Source organism: Stegastes partitus, unplaced genomic scaffold (assembly GCF_000690725.1).
Source record: "Stegastes partitus isolate 25-593 unplaced genomic scaffold, Stegastes_partitus-1.0.2 Scaffold684, whole genome shotgun sequence".
NCBI classification, from domain to species: Eukaryota; Metazoa; Chordata; class Actinopteri; family Pomacentridae; genus Stegastes; species Stegastes partitus.
The window spans coordinates 48687-66637 of record NW_007578415.1 but is presented as its reverse complement, the minus strand read 5'-3'; the positions used below and the strand labels follow the sequence as shown (position 1 = coordinate 66637).

General features: G+C 40.3%; 1 protein-coding gene across 3 annotated transcripts in view; it reads right to left on the bottom strand.

The window, feature by feature from the left end:
* The window catches only part of akap9 (A kinase (PRKA) anchor protein 9), a 76372-nt gene that overhangs the window by 33360 nt on the left and 25061 nt on the right, over positions 1 to 17951 (bottom strand). For all 3 annotated transcript variants that reach the window (XM_008290567.1, XM_008290568.1, XM_008290569.1), the window contains exons 9-21: positions 17344 to 17415; positions 14240 to 14387; positions 14011 to 14081; positions 13818 to 13917; positions 13638 to 13735; positions 13071 to 13170; positions 11953 to 12184; positions 9860 to 9923; positions 8680 to 8988; positions 7996 to 8277; positions 5039 to 5175; positions 4659 to 4813; positions 2467 to 2699 (exon numbers count right to left, since the gene is read on the bottom strand). In XM_008290567.1, coding sequence (XP_008288789.1) covers positions 2467 to 2699; positions 4659 to 4813; positions 5039 to 5175; positions 7996 to 8277; positions 8680 to 8988; positions 9860 to 9923; positions 11953 to 12184; positions 13071 to 13170; positions 13638 to 13735; positions 13818 to 13917; positions 14011 to 14081; positions 14240 to 14387; positions 17344 to 17415 — 2001 coding nt within the window. The remainder of the gene's footprint in view (positions 1 to 2466; positions 2700 to 4658; positions 4814 to 5038; positions 5176 to 7995; positions 8278 to 8679; positions 8989 to 9859; positions 9924 to 11952; positions 12185 to 13070; positions 13171 to 13637; positions 13736 to 13817; positions 13918 to 14010; positions 14082 to 14239; positions 14388 to 17343; positions 17416 to 17951) is intronic.

Sequence of the window (17951 nt, the reverse complement as noted above, 5' to 3'; positions counted from 1 at the left end):
GCGTTGTGACGTGCTGCCTCTTCCCTGCTGTGCGGTCTAATGTCAACCGTCACCACGTGAACATTTTTTGCGTCTCGGTCACTGAGGCGTCTCACCGGGCAGATAATGAGGGGAGTGATCAACAAGTGAGCAAACACCTTCCTCGGGCAAATAATTTACAAGCAGGACTTCAACAAAGACACTTAACATTCCTGATCAGACTTGTTACATCAATCACCGCTCGCTTCGCGGGCAAGATGTGATGATCCAGCACCAGCTACAGACGGCACTAATGTACACCGAATCAATGGCAGCGGGGAAATCATTGAAGAAACCATTAGAGGCTTTGTTGATTACATGTTTATGATGCTATTAATTGTGTGCACTTGGATAAGATGTACATGTAATCAGCCAGTAAAACCTACAGCAGCTCTTTACTGTGGCTTCTAATGCAAATTATTTTCATTTTTGATTACTTCCTTTGCTGATTTATTATCAGAAAATGGTAGAAAATAATAATAATAATTGTCCATGTTAGGTTATATAAATAGTTTGTTCTCACTGAGCAATAGTCCAAAATTTGAAGGTATGTAACTTACTATCATAGAAGCTGGATCCAGTTAATTTTTTTTGGCATTAAAAGAATTACCTGTACGATTGCGTAGCTACGAAACTTTTGCTGGCTTTTCAGTCTGTTTGTACAGCTCATCAGAATTTCTTGACTTATGTTGAACTGTCATAAAAAAAAGGAAACCTATTTATTATTTACTATGAATAAATGGCAAAAAACCCCTGCTAAATACAATTGATGAAACAGCTCGTCGTCTCTGAGCAACTGTCCAAAATTGAAAGATGTAATATTTAGTATCACAGAAGCAAAATTTTATAGGTTACAAGATGAAATAATTGCACTAATTACATATATTATATTGATCATTTAGCTAAAATTCGATGTTTATCCTTTAGTATAGTGTGTTTGTACAGACATTTCTTGACTTCATTGAACTGTAGCGTCAAAAAATGATCACCAATTGTATGTTTTTTAGATGACATCCCAACGTAGGTGTATTATAGCCAAAGCTTTGTGAACGCAGCCTTTAAAATCCACAAACACGACAACATACAACAACCAATAGACAATACTGAAGCTGTGCGTGCTCTGTGCTGTGGATGGATGCTGAAACAACAGTGATGCTCAGCCTGATATGTCTTCGTGGCTATTTTTAGATAACCAAGATAAAAACGCATTTCAGCGTAAATAACGCATGAATTCCAGCCAGTGGGAAGATGTGTTGTGCCGTCAGTTACAGTAACACATTCAGTGGCCTAGTTAAAGCGGCCCCGTCTCTGTGGCCTGACACTGGACACAGCAGGCGCTACATGGGACAGCCCGAGGGGGGGTGGAGCCGCTCGGCGCAACTGGACCACGATAGGCTAGTCGGCCAGACAAAAGCTCTGTGTAAATAGTACTGCTCGTATCTATAGGCAACCACTGGGAATGAGGCAGCTCTTTTGTGTGTGATTTCTAGACAGGCCAACTTTGTTGCCGGCTACATTCTGCCGTCTCATCTCCTTTATGGCTCCATGAACAGGCCTAGAAACCCACACAGGGGGCCGACAGAGCTGAGTGCAGGGCAGTTAAATGTTTCGACAAAGCGTAAATGTGTCACTGGAGCTTTCTGTTTACCGGCAACATTAAGGCACAAACATGCAAAATCATTCAAAAAGGAGTCCTGTGACTCCTCAGCCAGCGAACAACCAAGTCGGCCTGATAAAGGACTGCGAACTCCGGCTTGGTACCAAAATAAGTTGACAGCAGATGCTTGGTCTGATTACTTGGCTGGTTTATTTTTGACCTATATAAATTAGGAAACTTTTCAAACTCATTTTAAAAAGCAAAATTACTTTTTTTTTAGGAATACTTCAAATTAATTAAGAAGCTTGATACCGGCAGCTGCCTGAAAATCTATTATATTATTATTTTGTGGGTGAATTAGTGCACTCTTGAGGTGCTTGTAGGACTGAATAGTTGCTCCTTGTTTCCATCTCGTATGCTAAACTAACAGATTGTTGGCTTCACCTGTATATTTGCCATACAAATATGAGTGGTACAAACATAGTTATTAATAAATACCAAAATAAACAGGAATTGCTTAAAGCAGTTTGGCATATTTGTATGATATAAACGATTTAAAAACATTTCCTTATAGTGACTCTTGGTCAAGTTAGTTTGAGTTACACTTCTAAACTAATCAGACTGAACTACCATTCCAATTCACGTTTTAAAACTTTACTTGATCTTTTTTTTATTAACATTTAATCATATATTATTTGTTTTTAAAGTCTGTTTGGTTCAAAAATATTTCCCAAAATATGGTTGAGGTTTAGCAAAAAAAGTTTCTTTGATAAAGTGTCATATGCATTAAACAAACGTTAAAATGAGGCGAGTCATCCAATCAAAGTAAAGCAACAACGTCTAGTCTGTACCTGGTTCGTGGTGTCAGTGATTGCCATCAGCATCTTCTCCAGAGCCGTCTGCAGTCGGCTGCTGATGCTCATTAAATATCCCTCGTTCTGGAGCTGTGGTCCTGCTCCGAGCAGCAGACTGTCCATCATCTGCTGGGACACCTCCAGACCCTCGTCAGCCTCCAGCTCCCCGGACCACGCACTCACATCGTCTGCACCGGTCTCACTGCCCTGGAAACTTTCTGCAGAGTAATCTAGAATGACAAGAGCAACAGAAGGCAGAAATGAATCACATTTATTTCAGCGTCAATAAAAGTTCTATTACAGGTTTCTTGTGGTGCTCAGATAGATAAACAATAAAAAAAATATGCTACTGAATATAATACGACACATGTAGAAGTGCAGACCTTTAAAAAGGCTGGACATGTATGATTTATAATCCTAACAGAACAAGCAGTGCTAAATGCATGGCCATAATAAGGGCAAGGGTGCACACGTCATCTGGTTCAGATGCTGCACTCGCACGAATGCCTTTAAGATACAAGATTATGTAATTCATGTTGAGTTGTTTGACTCACTTTCTTATTTTTATCATAATATTAAGGCAGCAGACGGAGGCAGTGTGTGCCAAAACTCACGCTGCGTTAGTTATTTTAGACATTGCAGAAATAATGACACAGCAGAACAGAGCTGTGGATCGTATAAGCAGGAAAAGTGACTATTTAAGGAACATATGAAATGTTAATGCCACAGGCTGCATGGTTAAATAAAAGTAGCAACACAGTACAGAAACATGGCACATTGTGGGACACATTTTTCAACAATTATGGGACCACAACATACCTACAGAGCTGCAGTTCCTACATGAGGCAGCGCTGTTTAAACATTAAAGTGACCTCGGCTACGACTGCATTTAATGATTTGTGTGTTTTACTGGAATATGGCTGCTGAGCTACATTTCAAATGTATTTACATAAAAAAAACCACGTGATTAGATAAAGTGCTGTGACCGTTGCACATACAAATTATCATGCAGGCACGTAATTCAACAAACCATAAGAATGTGTGATAAGACCAACTGTGGTCCACCTCCCATCTGAGTGACCACAGTTTACGAACTGAAATCCACAGCGGTCTGTAGAACGGGCACCTTTTTTTATAATAACTTGTATAATGATAAAAAGGTGTTATGCTAAATGGCTGTGGGTTTACAGCATCGGTCACACATGGTGCGTGACGCTGCTTACTGTGAGCAGAAAGTGCTTGTACTTTTTTTGAATTCATATTTCACCTAAAAGAAAAGAAAAAAGAAAGAACAGCTCAATGACAGATTGGTCAGTCTACTACTAGTATGAATCTGGTAGGTTTTCTGATGAAGAACTCTAACCCGATTAGCTTGTTAACATGAGACTTTGTTGACTCTAGATTCCACGGCGTCACCACCTTGACTCATAACCGTTCAGGCTGAAAAACTGCTGATTTTTCTGAGACCTGCATCACTGGACAAACTGTCCACACTCATATTTGCATAATATTAAGCTGAATTTGTACACGACAACTGAACTAATGGTGCGTTTTTCCACGACAGAAACTGAGCAACAATCTCCAGGCTACATGCACAACAGAGAGGAGATTACTCTGCTTATTTATGCATCATGTAGTCATGGTGCCGTATTGCTACGCTACACTGGACTACTAGCAACAGAGAAGGTCTGCCTGAATTGCAGCCACAACTGTTGTGTTGTGAGTGTGCGAATCCCATTTTAAATCAGCTCCAGAAGTCCAGTTTAAAGTGAATTTCAAAACCTTCATACATGTGGTTCAAGTCAGATTTTTGTTTGTTTCCAAATGTTTTTGTAATCCAGACTTAATAAAATCAAGCTGATTCCAAACTCCAGGCTATAAAATGTAATAAACTGGAATGCTGGTCTGATGATGCCTGCTGTTGTGATAAATATGCACAGCATGAACACAGCAATACTCCTAGTCCTAAACTGAGGTGCTGTATAGTAAATGTACACATATTTACATTATGTAGGCTTTGCAGTCCTGACTTTTCTGATGTCTTGCTTCCTTGCAAAAGAATGATTTTAACATAAAACTAAATGTTTAAACTGAGGCTTTTAATTTCATACTTGGACTTTTTAACCTGTCATCCATACTGTAGTGACATTACTCGCCTGCAGTATCAGGTCTGATGGGGTCTGTGTTACCTTTCTGCCCAGTGGGCTGAGGCGGCTGTGTTCCACCGGAAGCCTCGCGCAAACTCTGCATGTGGAGGCCCATCGTTTCCTCTGCTGCTGCTGTAGTCTTCAGGACATCAACCAGCACCTGACTCAGCTTCTTGTTGGCTTTAAGCAGCAGGTTTCTGAAATCAAGAGAAGACGTAGCGTGAGTAGGGAAGTATCTCAAGTGCTATTTAAACATCAGCTATTTAAAGGCTTAAGGAGAGAAGATTAGTACTAGTCTATTTCTAATTTATCTACAGCACTAAAACAAATATAAATAGGTTCTCATAAAGGACCAACTCAATACATGCTATAAAAGTTTCTCTGAAGTTGCTCTGATTATTAGGACACAATGCATTGTTTACCTGTCAGCGTCTTTATCAGAAGACTCTATATCCTCCTGCAATGACAATTTGCTTCCACCAGCCTGCGTTGTTCTGGACCCGCCTTGATCTTCCTCTTCCTCAACTTCTTCTTCCCTGTCATCTCTCTTCTTTAAGGCCTGGACAGGCAGCAGAGAGAACACAGACAGCAGCCCCGTCATCGCCGAGTTTCAGCTGACTAAACAGACTCTTGAAAACTCTCTAGAGCAGTGGACAGCGTGGCCGAATGTGCCACCATTAGTAAAAGTACATTCAAATAAGGCACGGCGAGGCGCACGCGGACACACTGCCCTTTTGTGAGCACACAAACAAACACAAAGACACACTTTAGGTCCCTTGGAGCTGTGAGAAACACTACTATCTTTGTGCTGCTATGGTAACAGGTGCACCTGAGGCACAGAGACTTGCCGGGGCGATGTCGCCGCCTTCTGGAAGAACGACAGTAATGCAGCTAATGCAGCGATACGTTTTCCTCTAACGCAGGGGTTCCCAAACTTTTAATCACCTGATCCAGAGAATAACTGGAGATTTGCAACCCTCACTACATCCGGAGGTGGTTTAAGCATGAAAACGCTGCAGTAGGCCTTTTGAAACACAAGCCTAATGACAAAGGACACAGCAGCCTTACAACTGTATTAAATTAATGTATTATCAAATACTTATTCAATACAGGCTAAAATCAGAATATAGCAGCCAAAGAAATCTCCATGTGTCAACTGTAGAGCTAATATAAAACATGTAGAAGCAGCAGACTCACAGGTTTCTAATCTTTTGTGATAATTATTGCTAAAACATGCATCATTGATAAGTTTTTCAATTTGATTTCCTGATATCATTCTGCAACCCCCACTTTGGGAACCACAAACACGACACCGTTTACAGACTGCAGACTAGACAAGCACTGTTTTATATATATATACATATTTTGTATGACGCCACCTAAAAACATTCCTGAGTAACAACACACAAATGCTGCACATCAGAAAAATAGGAAAGTCTTTGAAGTTTCAATCAGATTTAGAGACACAAGTCATAGAGGTGTTGATTTAACTCTGGAACAGTTTATGAGTGTGTGGTAGGTCGCAGTGTTACAATAATCTGTATTATACTGTTTCCATACATTAATATTGCTTTGTGCACCTTTGAAAAGATTTAAGTTCATTCACGTCCCTTGCCTGGAATAAGTGTCTTGTTAATTTCTCTAGAAGGTATACACATCTATCTGTCTAAATGTGTATTGAAATGTGTGTATATGTAGGTGTATTTACTGTTTATCTATGCATTTACTTTTGTACAAGGTGCCTGATTATCGAGTGATTCCAACTGTAAAAACTAAACAAGCCCCTTTACTTTTATTGTCTTTTTAAACATACTCTTTCTTCTTCCCTTTTTAAATTTGACTACTTTTCAGGTGTCAAAGGAGGGTGGGGCATGTGTGTTTTCATGTTTGTGTGTATATATATTTACTGGGGGAGACTCTGCTTAAACTCCTTTTTAAAGAGTGTATAGACATGTTGAGCGACTGTCTATAATATTAGACTAAACAGAATCTTAAAGATCATTTCTGGCATTAGGCTGAGATGTATAATGTCAGATTTACTACATGTTTTTGGCTGAGTATCTATCTATCTATCTATCTATCTATCTATCTATCTATCTATCTATCTATCTATCTATCTATCTATCTATCTATCTATCTATCTATCTAAATTCTGTCAAAACAAACTCTTTATGTTGCAGATCCTTCAGGCTTTCTACGTCTCCTTTATCCACCACCGTTTGCAGTTTGTTTTCTATTAATCACTCCCACAACACACTTCTTCCTGTAATGTCTGCTCTATACTGAAATCAGATAATTTGTGAGAATTCAGGAGTGAATAACGCCATTCATATAAGCGCTCCAGCTGAGTGTTGTCAAGGAGAGTACGGAAGCATTTTTCTCATCATTAAATCTAATCTAAACCAATTACTGAGGCTTAAGAGCTTCTTTTTTTTCTTCTAAATTATAACCACCAAGAGTGTGTTGGAGCAACTCATCTCACAAAGAACACTGAACCCGACAGCCACTGCTATCACACAGTTAAAGCCTAATCATGCAATAAATGGTTAGTGAAAAGCAAGCGGGCTCTGGGATTAGCTCTTCAAGGCGGCAGGGGCGCTTTGAAGAAAAGTAATCCTAAATCAGCGGGAGGAAACCAGGACAAGCGGCGTAAGTAGATGATGAAACTATGCATCATGTAGAATCTAAAGTATTATTATTTGATAGAAGCTGGTGAATAAATATTCTTCCTGTCAAATCAGTTAAATGTTGAGATTATTATAAGATTTGTTCAAAACATGCTAGCAAGTCCATTTACTAATAAAAGCTGCTTTTACAAGTTCAATATATAAAATGAAATAAAGACTCTGCACTTTTCTAAACTAGTGTATTAGGAATGTGAGCATGTTTGTATCTTATTTTACATGCTCCTGGGCTTTTTTGCAGATTAAAGGTGCAGGTGAAAGAGATGCCAGTGTTTGATGTCGCCAATTACTGCTGAGTCTTTTGGTTAAATGACATCATAATTGGTTGAAACAGCTGTGTGCTCGTTCACAACTAGGCATTAATGCTGGATAACAAAAACAAAATCAACAGAAAAAGTTTATCCTGCTTCAACCACATTATTGATTGAAGCAGTTCGTGACACTTATTGTAACCTTAATTCAGGGACAAAACCATTTAATCAGAATCAACAGAGCCAGTAAATCCAGAGCAAAACTATTCATCTAGATATAGACTATATAGATTCAGTCTAACTGATGTAACACCTGCATTGCCATATCTGCAACTTAATGGTGCAGCAGCACTAAACTCTATCAGATGGAGTTAATAAATGTGTTGCTGAAAGTCAGGAGGGAAGCAGAACATTGGATTTGACAGTTCAGAAAGCGACACTCACCTGCTCAGGTGCCGATTCGGTTTTCTGCAGCTCCTCCTTTAGCTTTCTGATCTCAGCGTTCCTCTCCTCCAGCTCCCGTTCCAGCCTCTCCAGCCTCTCCACCTCCTCCAGCCAGGCGCCTGAGGTGGGGGAAGCTCTGGGAGTGTGCTCATCCGCCTCCCTGTCCTCCAGCTCCTCTTCGTCCGACTGGGTCTGCATGGAGGTGCTCGTCTGGCAGGCACGTTTGTTGAGTCGAGCCAGTTCGGTCTGCTGTGCAAACTCCACGGACATCTGAACTATGGCCTGTGAAGAAACATGGATCTGAGGATGTTGTCTTTAGGATTCTATTAATGTGGGAAATGATGGAGCTCTAAGAGTGCTGATTGACTGAATGCTAAGACCATCTTTTCTATTCGTGTGGTACTTTTCATTCCATTCATGCAGTTTTTGTCCAAGAATGAATAATGCACTTTATCTTGAGCTGCTGCTATGACTATCTGCATTTATTAATCTGCAAATTATTTGAATACAAAGGCGATGTATTTTTACGTGTCTTGCTTTTTCTGAGGATTTTCACCTTACTGCAAATACTTAGTGCTTGGTAAAATCCCTTAAATTATTAATTCACTGACTCATTTCAGCCAAACAGTTGTTGCTGACTGGACACAACATTTGTATGAAAAGTTAAAATACATGCCCACATACCTTTGCAACTTCCTCCTCCACTCTCCCCCCGAGGCTCTCTGTGGAGCCTCCAGCGCCGTTGATACCGCTGAGGTCCTGCTCTCTTTCTCCTCTGTCTCCCTGACGCTCCTCTCTTTTCCTCTCCCGTTCCTTCTCCTCTGTCAGTCTCCTCAGCTCGCTGCTGTGCTGCTCCTTGAGAGCGGCTACTTCTTGGATGTACTTGTGGTAGAGAGCTTTCCTCAGCGCCTGCAGCTGTGCCGTCAGGCCAGGAGACCCACCAGACCAGCGCGACTCCTCACCTCCCACTGACAGTTCCTCCTCACTCAGGTCCTGAGAAGAGGGATGAAAGCAGAGAAGTTACAAAACGATTGTGCCGAATCACAGCTGCTGCAGTGTTCTAAAATAAGAAAAATATGGGCAAAAAAGTTCCTCAAGACTGTTCCTGAAATAAACAGGTTCCGTAAACCCCACCCACTCCTTGACCAGCGACAAATACAGCATTTTGTACTCTCCGCCTCCCAGGGGCGATAAAAAGATAAAGAGATAAAGAGGTGTCTTGCATTAAATTACAGCCACATTTTCCACAGGCACACTACCACTCTGTCTTGTGATGAATTCCTGTCTGTTTCACAGTCGTTCAGTTTCCTTGGTACCACTTGCTGCGAGCTAAACGTTCCAAATCAAAACAAACGTCTCAAAATGCCAAATTTTTGGCACACTTTCTCTTTCTCTGTCAGTCTTCTACTCGCATATCTTCTTCCCTGATCTCTGCACGAAGATGTAGGAGCCTCGAAATGTGAACTGTGTGAGTTTTGAGGTTGGTGGGAGTGAGAATGACAAACTAAGAAAGGATCTAAGTCAGAAAGACGAGTGTGATAGAATACTTAAATGGAGCGCAGTTCATTCACGCAAGACAGAATCCTCCTTTCATGCAGCCACCAAGACTAGAGGACGTCCGCTTGGCTAAAAAAACGGTGTTATGTAACGTCCAATCCTTTTAATCGTTAGATATAAGTCCACTCATGATGCTGCTTCTGGAGCTAGGCTGGGGATTTAGGGCACGCTTTAGCCTAAAGGCAGCAACTGCTTCCTCCCGTCCGCCTTTACTGTCATAGCATCTTAATGCACGTTTCTGCTCGTAGTAGGATGTGATGCATGTGACACGGAAGATTTAGAAGAGGGCAAAACGAAGAAGTCGAACCTTTACTTCCTCTGTGTGCTCCTCCTTCATCCACTCAGAGCTGGACTCTGGAACGCTGGACCGGCTGAAAGACAAAACGCAACGTCAGTGTGAATCATCTACGACCTAGTTTAAAAGTTAAGAATATAATTAACATAGTAAATAATCATTACCAATGATTTCGGCAATATATTAAAGAAATATCCTACTTGCTTTAAGGTGAACTAGTTGGGCTTGCATGCTTTTTGGTTTTAAGACTTTGAGCAAAATTCCACAAAGAAATGTGGTGATTGTTCAGTGATGAGTTTAACAGATCAAACATATAACTCAATTTGAATTATACAACAGCATAAAAAACACAAAACAAAAATGATATAACAAAGGCTGTAACTCATGATTATTTTCAATGCTGAATAATTACAGGTAGAGTTTGAGATTTTAAAGAAAGATTTTCCTAATTAGCACTTTTATATAGTTAGCATGTGCCACGTTTACCGTCCCTTTCCCCCTGTTCTGTGCATAAGCATGAATGAATGTGCACGAGTTAAAACGTGCACAGGACACGCTGGAATAGTTTGTGTGGATCGGTCCAAGCCAATTGTCTGTTTGGACAGCTAGCAGAGTGTGAGTGGATAATCACTAAATTTGACAGAGAGTGTATTAGAATTAGAATCACATACTCCATCTTTAATTGGTGAATAATTTGTCAGTAAATAAAGAGCAATTTCCTTTTCGTCCTTGAAAACAGCAAAAACACCAAACATGTTCAGTTTGTTGTCAAATATGACAAAGAAAAGCAGCAAATCAAAGAATAAAATCTGAAATGATCTGTATTTTTGATAATAAAAATAGAAGCAGAGTAATTCTCTACTCAAATGTTTCAGCTTTAGACATAATAAGACCAAATAAAATATTTCTAATTTCAGTAATAATACTAATATTTATATGAGTCATCAGGATATAAAATATGTCCCTGTTTCACATCTCTGCTTTCTTGAACGCTGCCAGGAATATAAAATAAGGTTTGAGGGTTTTATAGTTACAAAATCAAACAGTGGAGGGCAGCAGCATCTCAGAGTTAAAGAAAGGAGCAGGATTATTTCCTTTAGCCATGAGAAAGAGCTCATCATTATAAAAATGTTTACTACATGTTGTATCAACAACCTGTATGTCAGAGAAATTAAGGATTTTTCAGCTAAAAATGAACCTGATCGTTTTTCTTGTCCTGTGTTAATACATACGTTCATGTACACTCCTGATACTTGAGTAAACATTGAATATTTTGACCTTTTAGTTTGTGAGCCTTCAGTTTATTGCAAAGAAAAAACAACTAGTGCTTCACGTCTATTACGTCACATTCATTGTGATTCTACACAGGACTTGAGTGCCTCATTTCTCTCTGGAAGCCATCTGGAAAGGCTGAAAAGCTGCTTTTACAGGTTAGTGGGCTAACGAAAAGCATGATCTGCACATAGTGAAACAACCTTGTGAATATTTCATTAGTTTAGGCTTTGTTGTTAACTGAACTGGGTCAGGTAGCTTCCACGTGCTAAGCAGGAAGTGACGAGGACCGGCTTGTATTACAAATTATCTTTAGAACAGTCAATCATGTCGGCCGGTCTGCTCAGACTGTCCTCCCAACATAAACACAGTGTGTTAATCAATCAGCTACAAGCATTAAAATGAGCTCCTCTGATGACGAGTAAACCGTATATGTGAGAGGATTAAAGAAGCTGAACAACTGGAGGTGCAGTGATGCTGCTTCTTACAAGCTATAAAACCTGAGACGAGACAACAGCTTTTTGATGAATTACCGTTTTAGAAATGTTGGCTCTACTAGATAAAGTTTTAGGGTGTATTCTCTTTTGTTCTGCCTCATCAGAGAGGTGAAAGCTGACATTCATTTTAAAACAGCACATTGGGAATAACGTCTGGTCAATTTGGGGAAGTATCTACATCTATAAGAATCACCTTTTATGTTTTTTATGTTTAATTTTTTTTCCTCCCTTTTTTACAGGAAAAGGAGGGACAGGGAAAGGGAAGCTTAGTGTCGCTGTGAGGACAGCTTTCCTTTCAAACACTATTGCACATTAGATCTGGTTCTGGTGCTCTACCTGTGGTGGGCCTGAGGGCCCGTGACCTCCTGCAGGCGCTGCTGCAGCATGAAGAGCTCAGTGGCGTATCTCTCCTCTGACTCCGTGGCCTGCTGCTGGTAGTGGGCTCGGAGATGCTCCATCTCTTGTCTGTGACTCTCCTCCAGCCGGAGCTGCTTCTCCTGAGCCTCGGCCTTCAGCCTCTTTAAATCAACTGAAGGGGAGCTCGATGCAGCTGCCTGCTCCTCTAGATCTAACCGACATGGAGGTGAAATGTGAAATTCGATACGCTGAACATTTGAGATCAAAATCAATTAGATGAAACTTTAATGTTTGTCCTGGAAAACGGGCTGCTACAGCGCCAGAAGACTACTTTGAGTATGAGATAGATGAGCAGGGAGTCATCAAATAGACACATTTAAATGCACACATAGCATAACACAGCTTAACTGATTACTTTGCATTTCACAGGTTTAGACTTTATGCATATCCAGGGTCTGCAAATATTCACCATTGTCTGTTCACAGTATTACATTATTTTAGAATGTGCCAAGTTTAATTAGGAAACGGTGGCTTAAAACAAGACACTGTCACAGTTTGACTTCAGAGTGTGTGGCATATACAGACAGGTGGTGGATGAAGACTAAAAAACAACATAATACGTGCTTTGTGTGGTGCTGGGCCCCTATGTGACACCAGAACAGCTTCAGCGCCCCTGGGCTTGGACTCTCTAAGACTCTGGGACACCATTTTTCTACAAGATATTGATGTTTTAATGATGCTGTCTAAAACATCAGTCCTAAACCCACTACAGGTGTGCAGTTGGGTTTAGATCTGCAAAGGCCATAGCGTATGGATGCAGCATTGTCAATCCAGAAGAGACCAACTGCATAAAGGTGGTCAACCAGAACAACTTTGCATTGATTTTGCAGTTACACTAACTATAGGATCTGTCCATATGAGGAAGGAGAATTACTGATTGGTATAATAGCAGCCTAAATCAGGTGGGAAAAACCAGCTAGATAAAAAAAAAAGACTAGAAAGAAACAACAAAAAATCTTTAGACAACTACATGACATTTGTTACACATCTCCATATATTAACCCAATGATCTGACATACGGTGAACTCCAGCTTTACCTTTGCTTGGACTTAAGGTGGCAACTTGCACACGCAAGTCAGAAATCTCCTTGTCACTGTTGCTCTTCAGCTCATCGTATGCCACCTGCAGTTCAGTTATCTACAAGACCAACAGATTTGTTAGTGTTAGTTCTTCTGTCAACACCGTTATTGTCTCTGTTCCTCAAACTGTGTCCCGTCTATAAACGAGACGTTCAGTACTGACTGTAGACTAACTGTCCTAATATACTGTTAATTCTAAATATCCTCACACTTGGGAATTTAATATGAACAAGAAACAATATAGTACAATACATAGAACAGAAATGCTAATTGGACTTCATAAACAGACAGCAAAATGTGTTTCCAAAGTTTTAATAGTAATTTCCTTTGGTGTTCACATAGTTCTAATCCAAAATTAGTTTAAACTTGTTCAAGCTCCTCTGATTGTTTTTATATATATACTTTATTTTGTCACATTTCCAGTGTGAACATGTTTACGTGCATTCATACTCTGAAACTGTTTGGAATTAGCTTGTAGTGTGAAATGGAAGCACAGCTTAATATCTACAGATGTGCAGGTTTTACCTTGTTCCCATCAGCTCTCAGCAGAGCCTGAAGCTGAGAGAGTCGATGATGTTCCTGCTCGATCTTCTCCCTCACCTGCTGCAGCGCTCTGTATAGCTCTGCAATAAGAGAAGCAAATTACATCGGCAGTTAAAGCACATGTTTTATTTCTAGTAGTACTCGTTTTATTCTGTAGTGTACCTCTGGCCTCCAGGACAACGGAGGCGGATTCACTAGTTGCTGGTCTTTCCTCTGCATCAACACTCTCCAAAAACTTTTCACCAAACATCTTTTGAAAAGACTAAAAACAGAACAAACAGAGACGAGGTTGTGCGCTATGGTAATGTTTAGAAAACAAATTCAGAAAATGATCATATTTTTTGTCAGCAATTACCAGAAGGATCTCGCTGCATTCTTCGGACACGACTTGTATCATGTTGTGATATTTCATGATTTTACGTTCATCTGAGAAAAAACAGGCACAAAATTGACACAATTATGCAAGTGTTTATAACTATAGACCAACAAAGCACAAAAGATCCAATCTGATTAATCAGTGACAAATCAAAAAGATCTCTGATTGGATCACAGATGCACATGTCGTCATCCACCCGTCTCCTCACCCTGGCCACCGCAGTCTTTCAGATCCTGCAGTTTCAGCTCCAGAGACTGTGTGCGAGCTTCCGTCTCCTCCTGCACCAGCTCCAGCTGGGCGGCATGGATCTGAGACAGACTGATGCGCTGGGCCTCCATCTGCAGCCTGCACTCACCCTGAACACAGAAAGAAGATCATGTGATCAGCACGGACATAATCCACAGCAAAACACGTGTTTCTATACAGACATATAAAGGGCATTTTGAAAGTTTTAAGAACCTTTGAAGTTTTCCACAATTTGTTTTATTTTAGACTCTTAAAATAAAAATCTGTCCACTCCACAATGACAAAGCAAAAACTGTTTTTTGGAGTGTTTTGTATATTTAATAACAATAAATATCTCATTCGCAGCAGTCAGACCCTTTGCTATGACTGAGCTTAATCAGCTGTTCTGAGATGCTTCTGTTGGAGTCCACCTGTGCACCTTCTTATTGTATTCATTGGACATAATCATAAAAGGAAAGCACCTGCCTATATAGGATCTGCCAGGTACATAAAATTTCAGCAAAAACCATGAAGCCATGGAAAAGGTTACAGGAAACTTTCTGCAGCATTGAAGGCGCCCAAGAGAACAGAAGCCACCACGATTCTCAAAGGAAAGAAGTCTGAAACCACTTAAAGTCTTACAAGACTGGTCCAACGTCCTTGTCAGACTGGAACCAGGAACCAAATACTCATTACTAATGAGATCCAGAGTTCATTTGGGTGATAGAAGAACCTTACAGAAGGTCAACAGATCAGGCCTTTGTAGAGTAGGTTGGACAGATGGAAGCTACTTCTCACTAAAAGGCACATTACAGTCCACTGGGAGTTTCCCAACAGGCATCTGAACCACTCTTGGACCACAAGAAGCTAAATCTACTGGTCTGATGAAACAAAGCTTCAACTATTGGGGCAAAACTTCCAATGGCATGTGGGAAAAAAACCTGGCATTGAGCATCGCCGAATTAATAGCTTTCCTAAAGTAGTGCACGGTGGTGGCAGCATCATGGGGATCTTATTCTGAGAGACTAGACGGGATAGAGGAGGATGGATGCAGAAAAACAGGAAGTAAAAACCTTTCCAGAGTTCTTATAATCTCAGGCTGGGACGAAGTTTTATATATTACCAAGACAGTATATTGCTAAAAAAAACACAGCAAGTGTTTCGGGAAAACTGTGAAAGCTCTGGAGTGGCCCAGTCAGAGTCTGGGCCTGAACCCAACAGAGCATCTCTTGAGAGACCTGAAAATGGCCGAGCATCGACTCGCCCTATGCAACCCTGTTGAATGATATCATCAGAGAAACTTCCAAGAGAAAGGTGTGCCAAACTTGTAAAATCAATCCCAAGAAGACTTGCCAAAGGTACTCCAACTAAGTAGTGAGTGACGGGTGTGAATACTTATGTAAATTAGATATTTCTGTACTGTACGTAGGTTTATGAGGAAAAATTTATTTCCTTAATTTTATGATGAGTCTTAACAAAATGTGGAAAACTGGAAAGGATCAAAAAAAAACTTTTGCATGCACAGCATATTATTATGTGTTTTCCTTTTGGAGTGTTTGTCTTAATAATGCTAAAAGAGTCGTAAAAATATCTCATATTAGTTCTAATTCATTACAAATTAAATTAGGGAGCACAGTACATCCATTTGCTAATCAGAGGAAGTAAATGATTACATGAGATAATTCCGACAATCCTGTTTCTACGACAGATCGCGGCACAAGCCATCTGTGTTCAGGACGAGAGCTCTGCTATTATCGCTTCTGTGACGGAGAACAAAAGGCGCACGGCGAAGCTCCTTTTTGCAATTGTGCATTATGCATTAGCACAAATTTGTTAGGGTTACACAATTATGACATTCTGCTACCTTTGATGTTGGATGTTTTAAAGTGCACTCCACATTTTAATTAGGCGCTTTGTTATGATACAATCATCCCATTCGCGCTACATCTGACAGAGCCGCGGAGAGGCTCCTTTCAAACCTGCAACTACTCAGATGTTGCTGCTTAAAGCATGCAGATGAGACAGTCAGCGCCGAACAAGCAGGCGGCAGCTGTGCTATGATGTGAAGTGATGCATACAACAACAGTAACAAAAACAGAAGTACTTATACGACAAAAATCACCCAAGTTTACGAGAAATATAAGCCCTGCTGCAGGGGAAATTACCAAAATCTACAAAACTGAAGCTAAATTTATGGATAAGAGCAACTCTCACTTGCAGAATTAGTTATAAGATGCATGTCCGAGCATTTTAAGACAATTAGAGGCCATAGATTTTTTTTCTTAGAAACAAACTTCTGCAACAGGCCACACCGAAGCAAACAAAATAAATCTTTTATCAATTTATTTCATGCAAAATAAATGATGTGTTCTCAGTGCCGACTAACCAAGAGGCTTCAGGGGTTTATTAAGATTTTTTAGGTATATTTAGCAGCTTATCGAGTTGAAGTTTCTCACACTTAGTAGCTGCCTCGGGGGCGCTGTCAAGGATCCTCTCCAGCTGCAACTTGATATCAAGGACAATTTTGCTCCGGAACAAAGTTGTTTTGTTTTTTTTAGCAATTCCCTCTTTACTTCTGTCACAGTAAAGCGCTGCTCTGATAACACTTTATTTCTAATTTTTTGAGTCCTCTGATACGGTTGCTGATGCTGTTCAATTTTGTATGTGCTTTGTGTGCTGGTTTTTAACTACGGGACTTGGAGCTCCGCAGCGAAAATTCTCATTTTTTGCTCTCAGGTAAAAAAATAAATAAAAATCCATGAGTGAAACCTGTGTATTAAGGGGGCAGAAGAAGCAGCCTTGGATGGCAATTTGAGGTGTGTCGACTGTGGAAATGCTGAAATCTCGTTAACTGCTACCGAACAGGTGGAATTCAGCAGCGGAAAAAAAGCATTTCATAGCAAAGTCTGAGCAGGGAGGACAATTGGGTGAGTCCAGTTTGGGCTTAAAAAAGGTTTAGGACAATATTCTTCCACAAGGTTTACTGTATTGCAGCTGCACCTATTTATTGACCTTTATGCCCCACTGTATGATGTATCAAAGCGACTGAAAAACAAAGGGCAGGATGTGAGCTTAAGTGACATTTACATGCTCAGTAGTCTCTCCCTCATCTCCTGCTCTCTGGTACGCGACATGGCCGCCTGTCCCACGTCTTCTCACCTGAATAAGCAAGCAGAAGAAAAAAATATTGCAGCTTTTAAACACACTCTCTCAATCATTTTCCGAGGTACAATTGCAGACAATTAAGACACTGATGGACATAAGATGCACCAATATGGATCACTTCCTGAGAGGGAGCCGAGACAAACTCTAGCAGATATCGAGTTGTGCTTAAAATTTGATCCCAAACTTTGCTTATTTTTCCTTTATTTCACCCAAACGGATTCCTTAAAAAGTGGTGTTTATGAAGCTCTCTAGAAAAAGTGGGACCTCATTTTGAAAAGTTCAATATAGAAAAGTAGACAGTATTAGACAGAGCATCAAATACATAGTTCATAAAATGCAACTCTGCAATCTCCACCAGCAATCCAACTTGCATTTTCTCTGTTTTTCCAAAAATTCTGTTGCACGTACAGTTTTCCAACCCAGGAGGTGACAAAAAAAACGATATGAAACACGGATGTGAAATGGCAGACGGACACGGCACACGCTCTTTTTTGCCTTGTGCGTTTGTGACACGGCTTGAAGTGACACAG